The sequence below is a fragment of the Leptosomus discolor genome, chromosome 1, assembly GCF_034619465.1.
Source record: "Leptosomus discolor isolate bLepDis1 chromosome 1, bLepDis1.hap2, whole genome shotgun sequence".
NCBI classification, from domain to species: domain Eukaryota; kingdom Metazoa; phylum Chordata; class Aves; order Leptosomiformes; family Leptosomidae; genus Leptosomus; species Leptosomus discolor.
Window position 1 is genome coordinate 92,447,212 of NC_141391.1, and position 14,532 is coordinate 92,461,743.

Here is a 14,532-nt window from a genome sequence, read left to right on the forward strand (position 1 = left end):
TAAGTGTACCCTGAAAAGAACAAAATTAAATCCTATACTAATAACATTTCTGTAATTAGGCTGATGATTACAATTAATTAGATAGATATTAATCATAGGAAATCAACAAAGTATTACACATGTGCATATTTTCTTTTTTAGCAAGTCATTGCTCTGCAGAATGAGTTTTCAATGATCCTAGCACACGACTCCACACCATATGCTGAGGTCATCAGATAAGAAATCTGAAAAAAATCTATTACCCAGGGACTACCTTCTAAAAGATGTAACAAGAACAACCACATGAGACCTTGAAAGTGCATCCAGGGGTGAAAGTGAAACCAGAGGCTCCTGAACTATAAAGTCAGGTGACCTTCTAACCAGTTTGAATGCAAATTGCTAGAGAATAAATTAATATGCTTAACTTCTACTGATGAAGTCATTATTGAACCTCTCAGAAAGGTGTATATCTAAAAAATAGGTAAGTAAAAAAGGAATCTCCTACTGGAAGAAACTACTTATCTTAAAGGGAAAAATACTTTCGCTACATCCTTTGTCAATCACTATATAGGGATCATATAACTTATGTTACATAGCTCATACATAGAACTAGATGATATTTAAGGTCCTTTCCATCCCAAACCATTCTATGATTCTATGAATTGTGTATCAGCCTATCAAAATTGCCCATAACTGATCAAGCCCTTGGCTGAGCCATCTTTCAATGGTATAAAAAAGTCTGCAACAAAACCAGTTAGTAGCCATTTTTCAGAGTTGGGCTTGCAGAGCTGATCGCTCCAGTCTCCTGCACTGTGATACTACTTCAGTAAACGCTATTTTCAGTAACATCAGGAGGAACTGTGTCTTAGTATTTGGTCTTAGTTTCTGACTGTTACTGGTTTTGTTCTTATTCTTGACTGGCTGTTAAACATAAATGTTGTTCTACATAAACATTGTTTTACAGACTGAAACAGAGTAACAATAAAAAGTTGATATCAAACAACTGTAAAAGCAGAACCATACGTGGCCCTGCAAAATTGCCTTTTCCTCAGTCACAGCACCAGAAGAGAGTAATCTCCTGCCACCTGGAAAGTGTATGTGAATGCTGTTAGCTCTCACAATCATATTAAGTGCATGTATATCAACTCAAGCTGACTTTTCCAAATCCTTTCAAGAAATCCCCACAGATCTTTTTATATTTATATAAACTGATTATAAATAAAATAATAAAATATAAATACAAACATAAACAGATTTTTATATTTATACTCATGTGTTTTAATAGCTATTACTGAAGAAGTTGTGTTAGAAATGCCCACTGAGAGGCAGTAATTTGTGCTGTGTATTGAATAGAACTATTACAGGCAGTTTTTTGGGGGGAAGGCAGAAGAACACTGTAACAGACTTCTAAACTCATAAGGCATTACTTGAATTTTCTGTGAGAAGTACAAAGATATCCAGCTTGTTAATATTACAAAAATAAGCAATTAAAAACTTCACGTCAGTTCAAGTGAAAAGACTACAGAACTGGATCAATAAAACGTTTTCCAGGTTTCAAAGATAAACTTTTTGATAACTATGTATAGCAGAAAAATATACAGAGGCTATTTTTCACATATAAACTGAAGAATAATCATTTTAGAAAACATTAGATGGCCTTGAAAAGTAATAGTTTTGCTGTTATGCAAATACACATTAAAAAAGTAGACAACAGATGAGCAAGTAGAAAAAAAAGTAAAAGTAATATAACACGAAAAGTTTCCTTTGAACTGTCACAAAGAATGGAAATCCAAATGCTGTCAATGAAATATCAGTATTTTTTAACTTCCTTAATCTGTAAAATTATTTATTAAGAATGTCTTTAATTAAAACAAAAGAACTGTCCTTTCCTGTTATGTCTCATTCTCTCAAATGCATATGTACTATATATACACACATTGGAGACTGTAATTTTCACACATGCATATGTGCACATACTCTTAATTCCAAGTTACTGAATTTTGAACTCTTCACTGCTTTAGTGTCTTATTTCATATAGAGTACACATGAGTACAATGACGCAAAAGAAAATGTAACTCTAAACACAGAACTTGATTTTTTGGCAAACGCCTGTATAACATTTTCAGAAAGCTAGGAGCCATAAATTATATTGCTGTTAAGATCTAAGATATTAGCATATAACTTTGTTATAAAATAGTAAGATATTGTATTGTAAAGAAACATAATTTACATGTATTGTTACATGCTAAATCAAATTCCTAAAACAGAAGTTTAATTAACATGAACCAAACGTCTAAATTCAGCTTCACATCTACTGGATATGCACAGAAGGACAAATTCTGCCAATCAGAAAAGTGATTATTAATTTAAAATGAACAAGTCACAGCAGGAGACTTGTTACCTGTTGGCAAATGTGTTCCCATTGAACATTGAGATCCTTTAGTTCTGTCTCTATTTTGGAAGCAAATTCTGGCTCTGCTTCACTCTTCATTTTCTTCCCAACCTCATTAACACTGTTCAAACTGGGCTGGATTGTCTGGATATCATTTACTAAAGCCTAAAGGAATAGCAGAAGATTAGGCAAGCAGTAGTCACAGAAATTTTCAGATACTCCATCCCTATTAAAACATGCCTACATGAGATTCTGACATGGTCCAGATCTCCAGTCAAACGAGCACAATTAACAGACTTAACTATGAAAATAAATTTAAAAACAAACAAGCAGCTGTAATGTCGCAATCTGCCATACCAGAAAAAGTTAATTTGCAAAATATATATAATGAATTTCAAATGTTATGTATATACTGTATATACACCCATATGTAATATTACATCTATTGTATCTATTACAATGCCTAGATATTCATATTTGTGAAAGTGCATCCCATCATAATGGTGGAAATTTATCTGTGAAGGCATGTTATTAACTATGTCAGCATCACCCTTGGGTTGGTAATTCACCTGATAACTTCCTTAAAATTATCTGAATGATGACATTCTCTGGTTATATCTAGTTATTAGAATTTTATTTGTGGTTGAACATTATTTAAGCCTCGAGGTAGTTCCAAATTACCACTTCCAATTTTATTTCCTAAGGCCTTCTTCAGTGCTGCAGATGTTACCTGGGCTTCCTACACAGTGGAAAAGGCTGGAAGTGTAAACACATAAAAGACGATGAAGATTTTGGTAGCTTTATTATATATTTGCCACTAATGGCTAATACTTGTGCAAACTCTTCATAAATTCACATGACAGATTCTAAAGGAGTTACATGTAACTTACTACTTAGTAGAGATAAGACTTGTCTTATATAATTTATAATAATTTTTATTTAAATAAAGGGGTAAGACAGAAAGTCTGAGGCGCTCGTAGTTCTGTAAGATCAGTAGGTATGTTTCATAATATTTACACATCCTGCCAGAACATTTACAGAACTTGTAAATTCCAGTGAACATAGACAGGGACTACCATGGATTACAAGATTCACTGCACTTACATACTCTGTTGGGACAGGCAGAAGAATTTGTAAACCCTGTGATGGAAGTATCAATACTTCATGATGCTTTAAAACTCTGCTGGGACAAAATCCTGGAACTTGTTAAGTTTAGCGGAAAAAGTTCTTTTGGTATAGTCAGAAAAGCTTGTAAATTATACGTGAATAATACATACAGAAAAAGATCTTCTGGCACAGCTTGTACAGTTTATAAAAAATAAGCATGCAATGTTTGTAAACTCAACAAAGTAAATAAACAGTTATCTTGAGAGGCTACTAACTTACTATTTCCTGCAAGTACCCTCTTTGATGTTTTGCTCCTGCTACAAATACATAATGCTATAGTCACTGTATGCCACCTCCCTGTATTAATGTTTCCATTTCGTTAAACAGAATTTTCCTTCAAACCCAGGAAACGCAGGAGGTTCAAATACATTGCAGAAGACAACCCCCTTACAACATGAATTTATTTTTAGGTAGAGCAATAATTTCTGTAACTTCTGCATAAGCTAGTCTCATAAAGAAGAACTGAATAATTGCCGGGCAGGCAGGTAATACTCACCGTACATTGCTCAAGTTGCTTTTCCAGTGCTTCTGAATCACCAAGGGCAGGCCACTCTTCCTTCAGAAAAACATCCACTTCAGCCATCCACTTCTTCAGTGTTTTAGTGTCATTCTGTGTATTAAAAAGACATTTTATTGCATCGTACAGAACACGACTGGCAATAGTGTAATTCATCCTGGCACTGCGACTAAAACTCACCGCAATGTAATTTCAAGATTATTGAACTGTCTGAAAAATACAAACACAGCAAACAAGCAAAAACAATTTTATCTGGGACTGTTATCGACTCTCTAGCCTGCACTCTGAGCATTTCTGCCCAAGTTTAATGTGTCTATAAGCAGGCAACCTTCTGGCTCTCAAGTTTACGCCCTCCAGATACCATTTGTGTTTAGATGCTGCATATGTGTTCATTGGCTCCTCGTATAGCTTCAGACTACTCATACTCGGCAATTAATTCATGCTCACCTACCAAATCCTCCTGTGCTTCAATTTAAATTTCAGGCTCTTTTTGGAAGTTGTATGCTCTATTGCCTATTTCTCCACCAGAACACAAGACAGGAAAATCTCCCTAACTACTCAGAATGAAAAAAAAAAAAACAAACCAAAACCAAAACCTGAATCAGTAATTGAAACAGAATCACTCCAGAAACTAAAACCATACAATGACTCAATAAGTCTTTTCAGAGACTGACTCTCAGTTATTCTTTCTAGCACTACAATATTTGTAATCAGTGGTCTTTAATTAACCCTTGCAATTAATAAAAAAAGCTGAACATCAAACACTTGAAAAGAGGGAATGCTACCAGTCCCAGGCAACATTACACAGATAATCTAATATCTTGAAAGGTGGGATGAGATTTCAAAAATGTCACTTAAAATTACCTTAAAATGCCACCTTAGGTAAACAATTAATATCCACGTTAAAATAATAATTCTAAATGACAAAAATTTGAAAGGCAAATTATAAAGCATCAGTACATCAAACTGTTTTCATCAACAGTGAAGTATATATTGGTATTATATGCTAAATGCAAAGTTGAATTAAAGCACAAAAAAGGGCATTTCATCAGAATACAGACGGTGCCCTAAAATCTGTAAAAAAATGCCTTAGCAACTATTATGAGACAGATAACCAAAGGGAACATTTTCCTAATGTGCTTGATAACAGCAGCCTACCTTGGAAAATGAACTAAACTAATAAAAATAATCATACAGAAATTATCAGAATATTTCAGAATGGCAAATACCAAAACACTCTTGAAGTATCTACTGTACATTCCATTATCAGTCAGTAAAAATAGTTCAGAATCATACTTCATGATGAAACTTTAATACCTTTACAAGAATACAGTAAGTGTAGTTCATTAATGCTGCAAAATATAGATTTGATGGGATTTACTTAAAAAGAGATCAGTCTCCAGCTACCAAGGAAGATTGAACGTATGACTTGCATTTTGAGTCAGACTGTAAATGCATTTTATTTGTTGACACTGATTTAATCATATCCCATGCTCACACATTTCATAAATTGGAAAAAAAGCTGAAAAGACAATCACGTTTCTATTAACACGTACTACAATGACTTTTGCAATAAATATAAAGGCTAAGAATGTATGCAACAATAGTTCACATAGCTTTAAAAATACATGCTGTACAGAGCATGGTCACAATGTTCAGGACTTTCTCCTTTTAAGAGCAGTGGGAGAACCTCTAAACCTCTATCCAGAAAATCCAAGGGGGAAAAAAAAGGACAAATGTTTGAATTTCTCAAGCCAAGTGTATTGCTCTGTTTTGTGCCATTGCAAATATTTCATTACACTATTGATAAAAACACTTTCCAGTTTTCCTATTTATATTGAGTTTATGCGGCAAGGTTTTGGCAGCAGGGGTGGCCTTTGTGAGGAGAGGCCAGGTGCTGCCCTGCACTGAACACAGCCAGTTCCAGCTGCCACCAGTGGACCCGTTGTTTAAGTACAGTAAAGCAGACTGGGAAAAAGAGGGAGGGGGAGAGAAGGTGTTTTAATTTTTTTTCTTTGTTCCTCAGTACTCAAATCTATTTTAATTTTCCCCAAGCTGTGTCTGTTTTGCCCATGATGGTAACTAGTAAGCTATCTCCCTGTCTTTATCTCAATCCAATGGCTTTTCCGTCCTATTTTCCTCCCCCGTCCTGCTGAAGACAGGGAGTGAGAGAGCAGCTGGGGCATTTAGCTGCTGGCCAAGGTTATCCCCCCACACCATTAAACTTCATTTCATGGCCAACTTCAAACGTCAGAGACATAGCTATGGAGTCAAAGTTACAATTTAGAGAAATGCGGCAATTCGGTATCTAAATTATGAGTGTACTGATAAAATGTTTCATCCTTTTTTGGTCTATTTTGCTTGTCTAAAAACTGATGAAGAGTAACAAAGTAATGAGTACGGTTTTTCTTCTCTAAAAGTTTTTTTTCCTCTACAAAAGCAGAAGTGTAAGACTATTTCAACAGAAAATTTATTCCTGACCAGTCAACTCTATTGAATTAAGCTGAAAATAACAATTACATTTCACATGCTACTGTATTGTAATTCACAAGATGGAGCTAATCATGTTTCGTGTTCTACTACCAGCAAACCAAAGCCAAAGACAGAAATATTTGGTGCTGTAAATAGAAGAAATACGGAGAGACAACACTGAGAAGAAACACACAGTGAGAACACATCTTTGTGTATGCCTGCAGGACCTCAACATTCAGAATCTTCTTTGCAATATCCCTCATGAGTATGCAAGTGTTCATTTGCATGGGGGCAAGGAAAGAAAAACATAGAAAGAAATTAAAAAGATTTTCCCTATTTTTGTGAGTGGTTGATCTGAATTCCTGTCTCTTGAAATGATATAGAAATAGAACAGGAAGATGTTAAAAAATTGACTTATTTTAAATCATATAATATCTAAGTTATAGACATCCCCTGTAATGCTGATACTTGTGATTTATAAATACGCATAAATAGGAGATCCTCACAGTGAAACCGTAAGATTTCAATGCTGTCATTATAAATACCTGAAATTCACACAATTGTCTAAGTCATATACAGTTCCGCTTTCTGGCAACTGCTGCCAAGGTACTACTGTATTACAAATGACTTTAATTACATAAGTGAATCCATCAAAGTCAATATGGTTACAGCTACTTCAGCTGCATGAGAAAGTACTTCAGCTACATTGAAAAAGTAAGGAGAGGAATATTCGCAGTGATTTCACTGAAATCAAAGTTAAATTTTGCTGTTGAAACAACATAGGTAGAAACAGCCACAAAATTAGAATTCAGAGTAAAACCTTGGACCCATCAAAATTAATTGAACATTTTAATATATTTTAGGTACTGTTTTGATATTTCACTTTGGTGTTACTTTCTTGGGTTGTATAAACATGTTCTGTTCTAGTCCTGCAGCCACAAGCCACTGCATAGTAGTTGAGGCCGAAAAAGTTTGGTTAACCTGGAATCGCTGGAGTTTGGTCATAAGCTCCTCAAGTTTCTGGCAATGTTCCACCAGCTGTGCTGATAATTTCTTCCAGCGGCCAAGGATCACCTCAATCTCTGATCGATATCTTTGGCTGACTTCTGCAGGGGCTTTCCTGGACACGTCTTCCACAGTCGTGCTGAGATAGTTCAGGCCTTTTTGCTGCTCTTGCAGAGAGTTTTGTAGAGCCTATGAATAAGAAGCAAAGAGTATTTGATTCATATGTTGGGCAATACTCTTTGTTTCACAAACATAGGCAAGACTGCTGAAGAAAGGACTGAAAACTAAAAATATAGGTCACCGTTGCTAAAACATCCAATGACAATTGCTCAGCATCTACTGAGCAATTCGGAATTGCTTTCCTCACACAAACGAGAAAGTAGTTTTTTTAGTTGAATTGAGAATATAACCAGAGGTGTTCATACCTGTTAATAGAGGTGATCCAAATATACTTCATTAATTTAAAATAGGAATTTACTATGGCCCTAATGATTATACTTTTAAAAGAATCAGACTATACATGGAGAAAAATAATCAACTTAGAACTGCTTCTATGATTTAACTTTGATAAATTCACAAAACTTTTGCAATTCTTAGACCAAATTTGCTGCATCTCACTTTTTTCCTATATTCTACTTTTTATTTCTGAATGTGCATTACTAGTAGCATCAAAGTACGTGTTCATTAGCAGTCATTTCCATGTCACACTGGAAAATGAAATGAGCTAAACATATACTTAACTACCAAAGCTATTCTCAAAGGAATATTTTATCATGGGGACAAACAAAGGCTTTTCCTTATCATGTTAAATATCTTATAAAATTTGTTTCAATGGTGAAGAACACTTTCAAATCCTTTAACTTTAGGAATCGATATAAGAATTCACTGCCTCCTGAAGCCATTGCCTAAAAATAATGGGTATAATTCACTCAGGATCCATGGGCTTCAGCAGACTCACAGTAACTAAAGGTTCTGGTGCTTTAAACTTTTCCTTTGAGACATTCATTCCCACAGTCTGACCACTCACCTTGAGCTCCCTGAGTCTCTGCTCCATGATTTCATATTCAGCAACTGCAACTTGCGGCATGGATAGTTTAGTTTCTGACTGCTGGATCCACACAAGTATAGTGCTCATTGTCTCTTTGTAGTGTGCAGGAGGCAAACTGTCAAAAACTACATTCAATGGGGAAGGAAAAGGAAAGAAAGAAAATAATATTGTACTTCATTATATGATTTGCTGACAGAAGATATTCGATAAAAGACTGAGCCTTATTGAAGTCAACGGCTATTTTACAACAGATTGCAACATACCCAGTATGTCAGTATCAGGTTTTCCCAAAAATTGTGGAAGGAGAAAACTTTTGAAAATGATTATGATATCTCTGTCATTTTATCAGTTGTGTGTCATTTGATTCTCTTGTTATAGGTCACAGGACAACTTCTATGGCCAAAACAACTAGTTTAAATATGTGTGTTTAGAGATCAATAGACAAACCATTGTACTTAACCCAAAATCTAATTTCAGAAATGCAGTAAGAGATAGCATTCCCTTTTATGGCCCATGTTTGTGTGTTTAATGTTTCTGTTCAAGTAAAATGTTCTGTTTAAGACATCTGTTAAAAGCTTAGAAAATTAATCTTTCTTCTTCATTAAAGCTGAATTTTATTGAACTGTGCTTATTGTGCCAACATTACAGCTGCTGTAAATAGACAGCATCTGGCACACACAGGAGCAACTCATTAGCAGAGATACTCCCTCCGCCCTCAACAACAGTTGCTTCTATACTCACTGAGAAAAGAACAGACAAATAGCATGGCTGGTTGGAAATGAAACATTTCCAACTCATACCACATAATAATGAAGTATATAAAAGCTCAAAAAAAAGTTACACCTATTTGCATCTCCTGTATGTCTCTGGTGTTTCAGAAAGAACCGTACTGAGAAATTATATAGCTGTCCAAAAAGCAATTTTGACAAACAACATTGTTAAATTCTTAAGTGCGAGCTTGCTTACACTCTCATACAGCAATGCTTGGCAGAATCTACTTCAGGTTTTAACCTAATTTTTTAGTTGATCAACCAAATGTTACTTGAAAAAAACCCTTGTATTTTCAGTTAGGCATCATAGCTTACTAAAATCAGTGCATTTTAAGCTCTTTCTTGTGAAGTATGCACAAGTATGTATGTGCATAATCTCCTCGTAAAAACCTTGGCTGACCTGATTTATCACACATATCTGGGGATTTACAAAAGATAGGACTTGGTACCAGAGAAGACAAGAATTTCTTCCCTTGTGACATATCTTGTTTACCCAGAAAGCAATACTAATACATTCTTGGAAACAGAAAACAAACATTTTCCACATCATCAAATAGCATTTAAATCTTTTTGTTTCCTTAGTGAGACATGTCTTGTCTTTGCCTCACATAAACCAAACAATTCCTACTTTAGAATAAAACATGCATTTAAACACATCACTCCAAATGAATGGAGATATAATTTCAACAGCTCAGATATGGTAAAGGAGTATGCAACTCTTAATCTTCAGCTTTATTTAGAAATATGAAATAGAGTTCAGTATTGTGATGCAATGTTTGTCTTCTATAAATAATTTTATCCTTTAAATGGAAAAAACAAATCTTAGGACTAATGTATGACTTCAAGCAGCTGTAGAAAAGAATAGCTATTTTTGGTAGTAGTGAAGAGTACCACAGAATAGGTAAAATCACAAGATTTGCTGTTACAGCACAGTCCACCAAACTGCGTGAATCTCTTAACCTGAAAGTATGCCGGTATAATTTTAAAACATCCAAACACTGCAAATATTTTGTCCTGTTTCATTGAATTATGTTATCTACTATTTGAAGGACTAAATAAGAGTTCAAGTGGGATCACAGATGTTGATTTAATCAAGCTAGTGCCTTTCCAATTTGGTTATTAAATATTCCTTTTAGAAAGCACTTTTAAGTTCAGTGAAACAATAGTTTTCCTCTTTCACTTTTCCAGATTACTAGTGAAATATTACTTTTCAATGCCTTTTGCCTAGCTAGAGTTTTTGGGACTTGCTGGGGTTGGAGATTTTTTTTTTTTTGGGGGGGGGGGGGTGTGTGGGGGGTGGATGTGCTTGCTTCTTTGAGCTTTTTTTATAAGACAGACAATGTGTTAGCATTTTCCTCCACAAGGAAGTATAACGTTTTTTTGGATAACAAGAAGATCCTATTATTTTTTTGCAACTCATGATGCCAATGGTGAGAATTCAGTCAAACTCCTACAGTGGGATTCACATCACCTAATTTTAGCTGTCTAAATAATTTAACACATTAATGGTCTCTCTATGGGCAGTATGAATCTCTAAATTCCCCATGCTTATAGCATAAACACACAGCCAGACCTGTTAATTTTTTTTTTTTCTAAAATTTTCTTTGTGATACTACTTTTGTGGATTAAAGTCCACATGATAAGCAGAGAGTGCATTAAGACGGATTTTGCTATATTATATGAAAAATTGAATGGTAGTCAGAAAGACATAGCATGTCCACAACCCAAGCTATAGCTAAACTAAGCCCATGACAGAACTGTAACAAAGTATCACAGATGGAAAATACAAATATGTTAGTGTCAAATATCAAAATACAGTTCCCATTCCATAATAGAAAACGCTGCTGCATTAATCTATTCCACTTGTAGGGAATGCATTTTGGTGTAACTACCATTGTAATCCTTGAGAACTGATGGGCAAATACATTTACACTTGCATATTTATCTAAGAAAAAGTGCTTAAATTTGGAAATGCAATGTGAAGATTGACATTTGGTTAGGATATGTTTTTAATAAGTATAAATACTTAAACTTGTGAAAATAGCTTTCCAAATAAGTAAAATACTGTGTTAGTTTGGTTTTCCTCCCAGCTTCCTTTTTTGCACCAGATTTTCCAGTCAAAAATCTTTTCCCAAATCAGAAATGAAGTGAGAATACAATTATCTCAACAACTATCAAATCACACAGGATATGCTGCAATGTGTATCTCCTACAGTGAGGAGAAATCCCACTGTTCATCACATCATTGTGAATGAAGAAAGCCAATAAATACAATCTATGGGATCATTTTAGTAAAGACTTACTCACTTAAATGAACCAACTAGATTGAACTGCATGTACTTCCCATAAAAATCTCCTCTGTAGTAACTGCAGTTTAAAACCGTGCTGATTGTCTCACAACTTTGTTTTGCTTATTTTGTAATACAAATACCTGAAGGTATTTATCACAGTCTTTTTATTGATATTTCATAAAAGCTGTGATTCCCTTCTCCCATATCTTTCACCAGAAACTCTAAAAGTGGAGTCATAAGGAATCTTGTATAATCAATATTCTACAAGTGCTTTGACACTTCCAAATCTTTTAAGTTCTTGAAAGAAATAGAAGGGAAGCTCTTCAGTTCTACAAGAGCTAATGTAACAGTAAATATCCTTTAAAGATACAAAATTTTTTTAGGTGGTTTTATTTCCCATTGTTATAAATTTTCATTTTTATCATGGAGGAAAAAGATAAAGTAACCTACAGAGTGGAGGAGGACATTATCTCATATGCATCAATTTCACAGGTTGCTTTGTCCTTTTGATATTTATGTAAATTGAAAATAATTAATGGAGGAAACGGATGCAAAGAAAAATTAAATTACATGCATGTTACTTATTAAAATAATATTTTCTCTCACATATCTGAGCTGTATCTTCCACTCAAAAGGCACATTCAAAGAAAGTTAAGCAAACTTTATCCCTCAAAACCAAACAGCAATAAATATTATTGCTACTAAATCATAGATGAGATCTTAAGAAAAACTTACAGTTATGGAATTTACAGGACACTTGCTTAATTTTTTTCTTCCTCAAGTATGCAATGATTGGTGAAAATTATTATACATATTATAGCAATTTCACTGTCACTTATAACCCATCTCTAAGGCACTTAGAGCACGAAAATAAGTTAGCAGTTTAAAGTTTAAGCACGAGAAGACAAATGACAGACTAAAACTCCAAATGGTCATCATATTGTTACAGTTACTGTGGTATGTTTTCTTATAAAATTATGCCAAGACTGAGCTGCATGAACTCTATGTAATGCAACCCTCTTTAAGACAGTGTACTAGCAGATTAGGGAGAAAAGTGCATGCAAAATAGCTGTAAGCTTGGGGTGGGTGGGCAAATATAAAGTCTAAAGAATCTTTATGTGACATATGAGGCAAAAACTTTCTGAAGTCCTTCTTGAAATAAATAGGACAAACATTATTTGAATGTAGATGAATAATTCATCATTAATAATAATAATAATAACAACAACGATGATGACTACACCTTTGGGAATTACTGATCCTGCAAAGGTAGAAACAGAAGAAAAGCACAATGCATACATTTACAAAAGAGAGAAAAAAGGAAATAAGCACCTTTACCTCACCTCCATCTGGATATTCTTAATTTCACTTGCCACAAAAGTTTTTGGTTTGGTTTTTTTGTTTGTTTGCTTTTAGTTACTTTCTATAAATCTAATGACACTCTCCAAATCCCCTCTAAAGAACAGTCTCGTCGAATTCAGAACCTGTATCCCGCTGAAGACCACAGCTGGATAAGAGTTCACCGCAGCAGGACTAAACAGCAGATGCGCCTTAATGAAGTTTAGTCCAGTCACAGAGCAAAAGGAATTCTGGAGTGAATCAGCTTCCACCTGGGAGGCAGTTTGAACAGGACAGTATTCACTTACCTGACACTGACTGTCAGCTCTCCCTGGGCTGAGGGGGGGATGGGAGGCTGACCAGGCCGCTCCCTAGAAATGTCTCTGACACATCAGCATTTAAGTTAAAAATGAGTAAATATAACTTTTGATCCTTCATTCTTTACCAGGGCAATTCTAAAACTAAGAATTGCCTTGTGAAATCACATTATTCATATTTGAATTATTGCCATGATTGTTTACTTCGCTCCATTACTGAATAGTTTGAAGCACTGCCTCTCCTCTATTTTTTCTATATACAGTATTATAGAAATTACTCTAACTGTGTCTGGGGAGGAGGGAGAGCTGGAATGATGGATACACCATCTTCTGAAGGATCAATTACCTATGGATATACAGACACTCTATAAAGTAAGAAAAATGAGGTCATATTTCCTCGTATTTTATGGAGTTGTGTTTCTTCCATAAACAACATTGCAAAATAGTGAAAACACAACAAAATAGTTCTAGAATTTGTTTTAAATTAGGTTTTGTAACTGGCAATGCTAATTAAATCGTGGAGAAAAAACATTTGAGAAAATATGAGTTAACTTTAATAATATTTTACTAAGAAATCTACTGTGCAGCATAGACAAACCACTAAGCACTCTCGAATGTAAAAAAACTCGAATCAAGACCACCACCACCCTCATAAAAACTCCACCAAAACCCAACCAAACAAAAAATATTTGAGGGATACAATCGCCTAGAACTAGAGAAATTTTTTTTTTTTTGGGGGGGGGGGGGGGGTGGTGGTGGTGTAAAAAATCCCTTGGGAAACAGAATAGCTAAATACCATTATCCACCAGAAAAGACAATGGAATAATGAAACACTAAAAAACCCCAAACCCTAAACAAACCTACCAAAAACCCCAAACCTATAATGGTCAATCAAAAATCCTTCCAATATTAAAAAATCCCTAATGATCCTAATGATGAATTAAAAAAAGTATCTCCAGCACATGTAGGTTATATGTACAGGGAAGAAAGAAGGAGCAAATATGACCACTGGTCTGCAACACATCATTCAATTTTTAGGAAATTTTTCTAACTATAGAAAATACTGAATTGTAAATAATCTATGCAAATAAAAGATGGAAATATCTAAAATAGTCTAGCAAAATTTCAACATTTTCTATTAAACTAAGGCTAAAATACAAACACGGGATACGACCTTTCTCCCCTCTTTTCAACCGAGGAAAAATAGTCATTGAAGAAAGGAGAAGACATTCAGAC

At 34.6% G+C, this 14,532-nt stretch overlaps 1 protein-coding gene across 2 annotated transcripts in view; it reads right to left on the minus strand.

Moving 5' to 3' along the window:
• The window catches only part of DMD (dystrophin), a 1,194,940-nt gene that overhangs the window by 723,079 nt on the left and 457,329 nt on the right, over positions 1 to 14,532 (minus strand). For both annotated transcript variants that reach the window (XM_086469458.1, XM_086469399.1), the window contains 4 exons: positions 8,560 to 8,705; positions 7,509 to 7,721; positions 4,035 to 4,148; positions 2,381 to 2,536 (listed from right to left, as the gene is read on the minus strand). In XM_086469458.1, the coding sequence (XP_086325584.1) occupies positions 2,381 to 2,536; positions 4,035 to 4,148; positions 7,509 to 7,721; positions 8,560 to 8,705 (629 nt within the window). The remainder of the gene's footprint in view (positions 1 to 2,380; positions 2,537 to 4,034; positions 4,149 to 7,508; positions 7,722 to 8,559; positions 8,706 to 14,532) is intronic.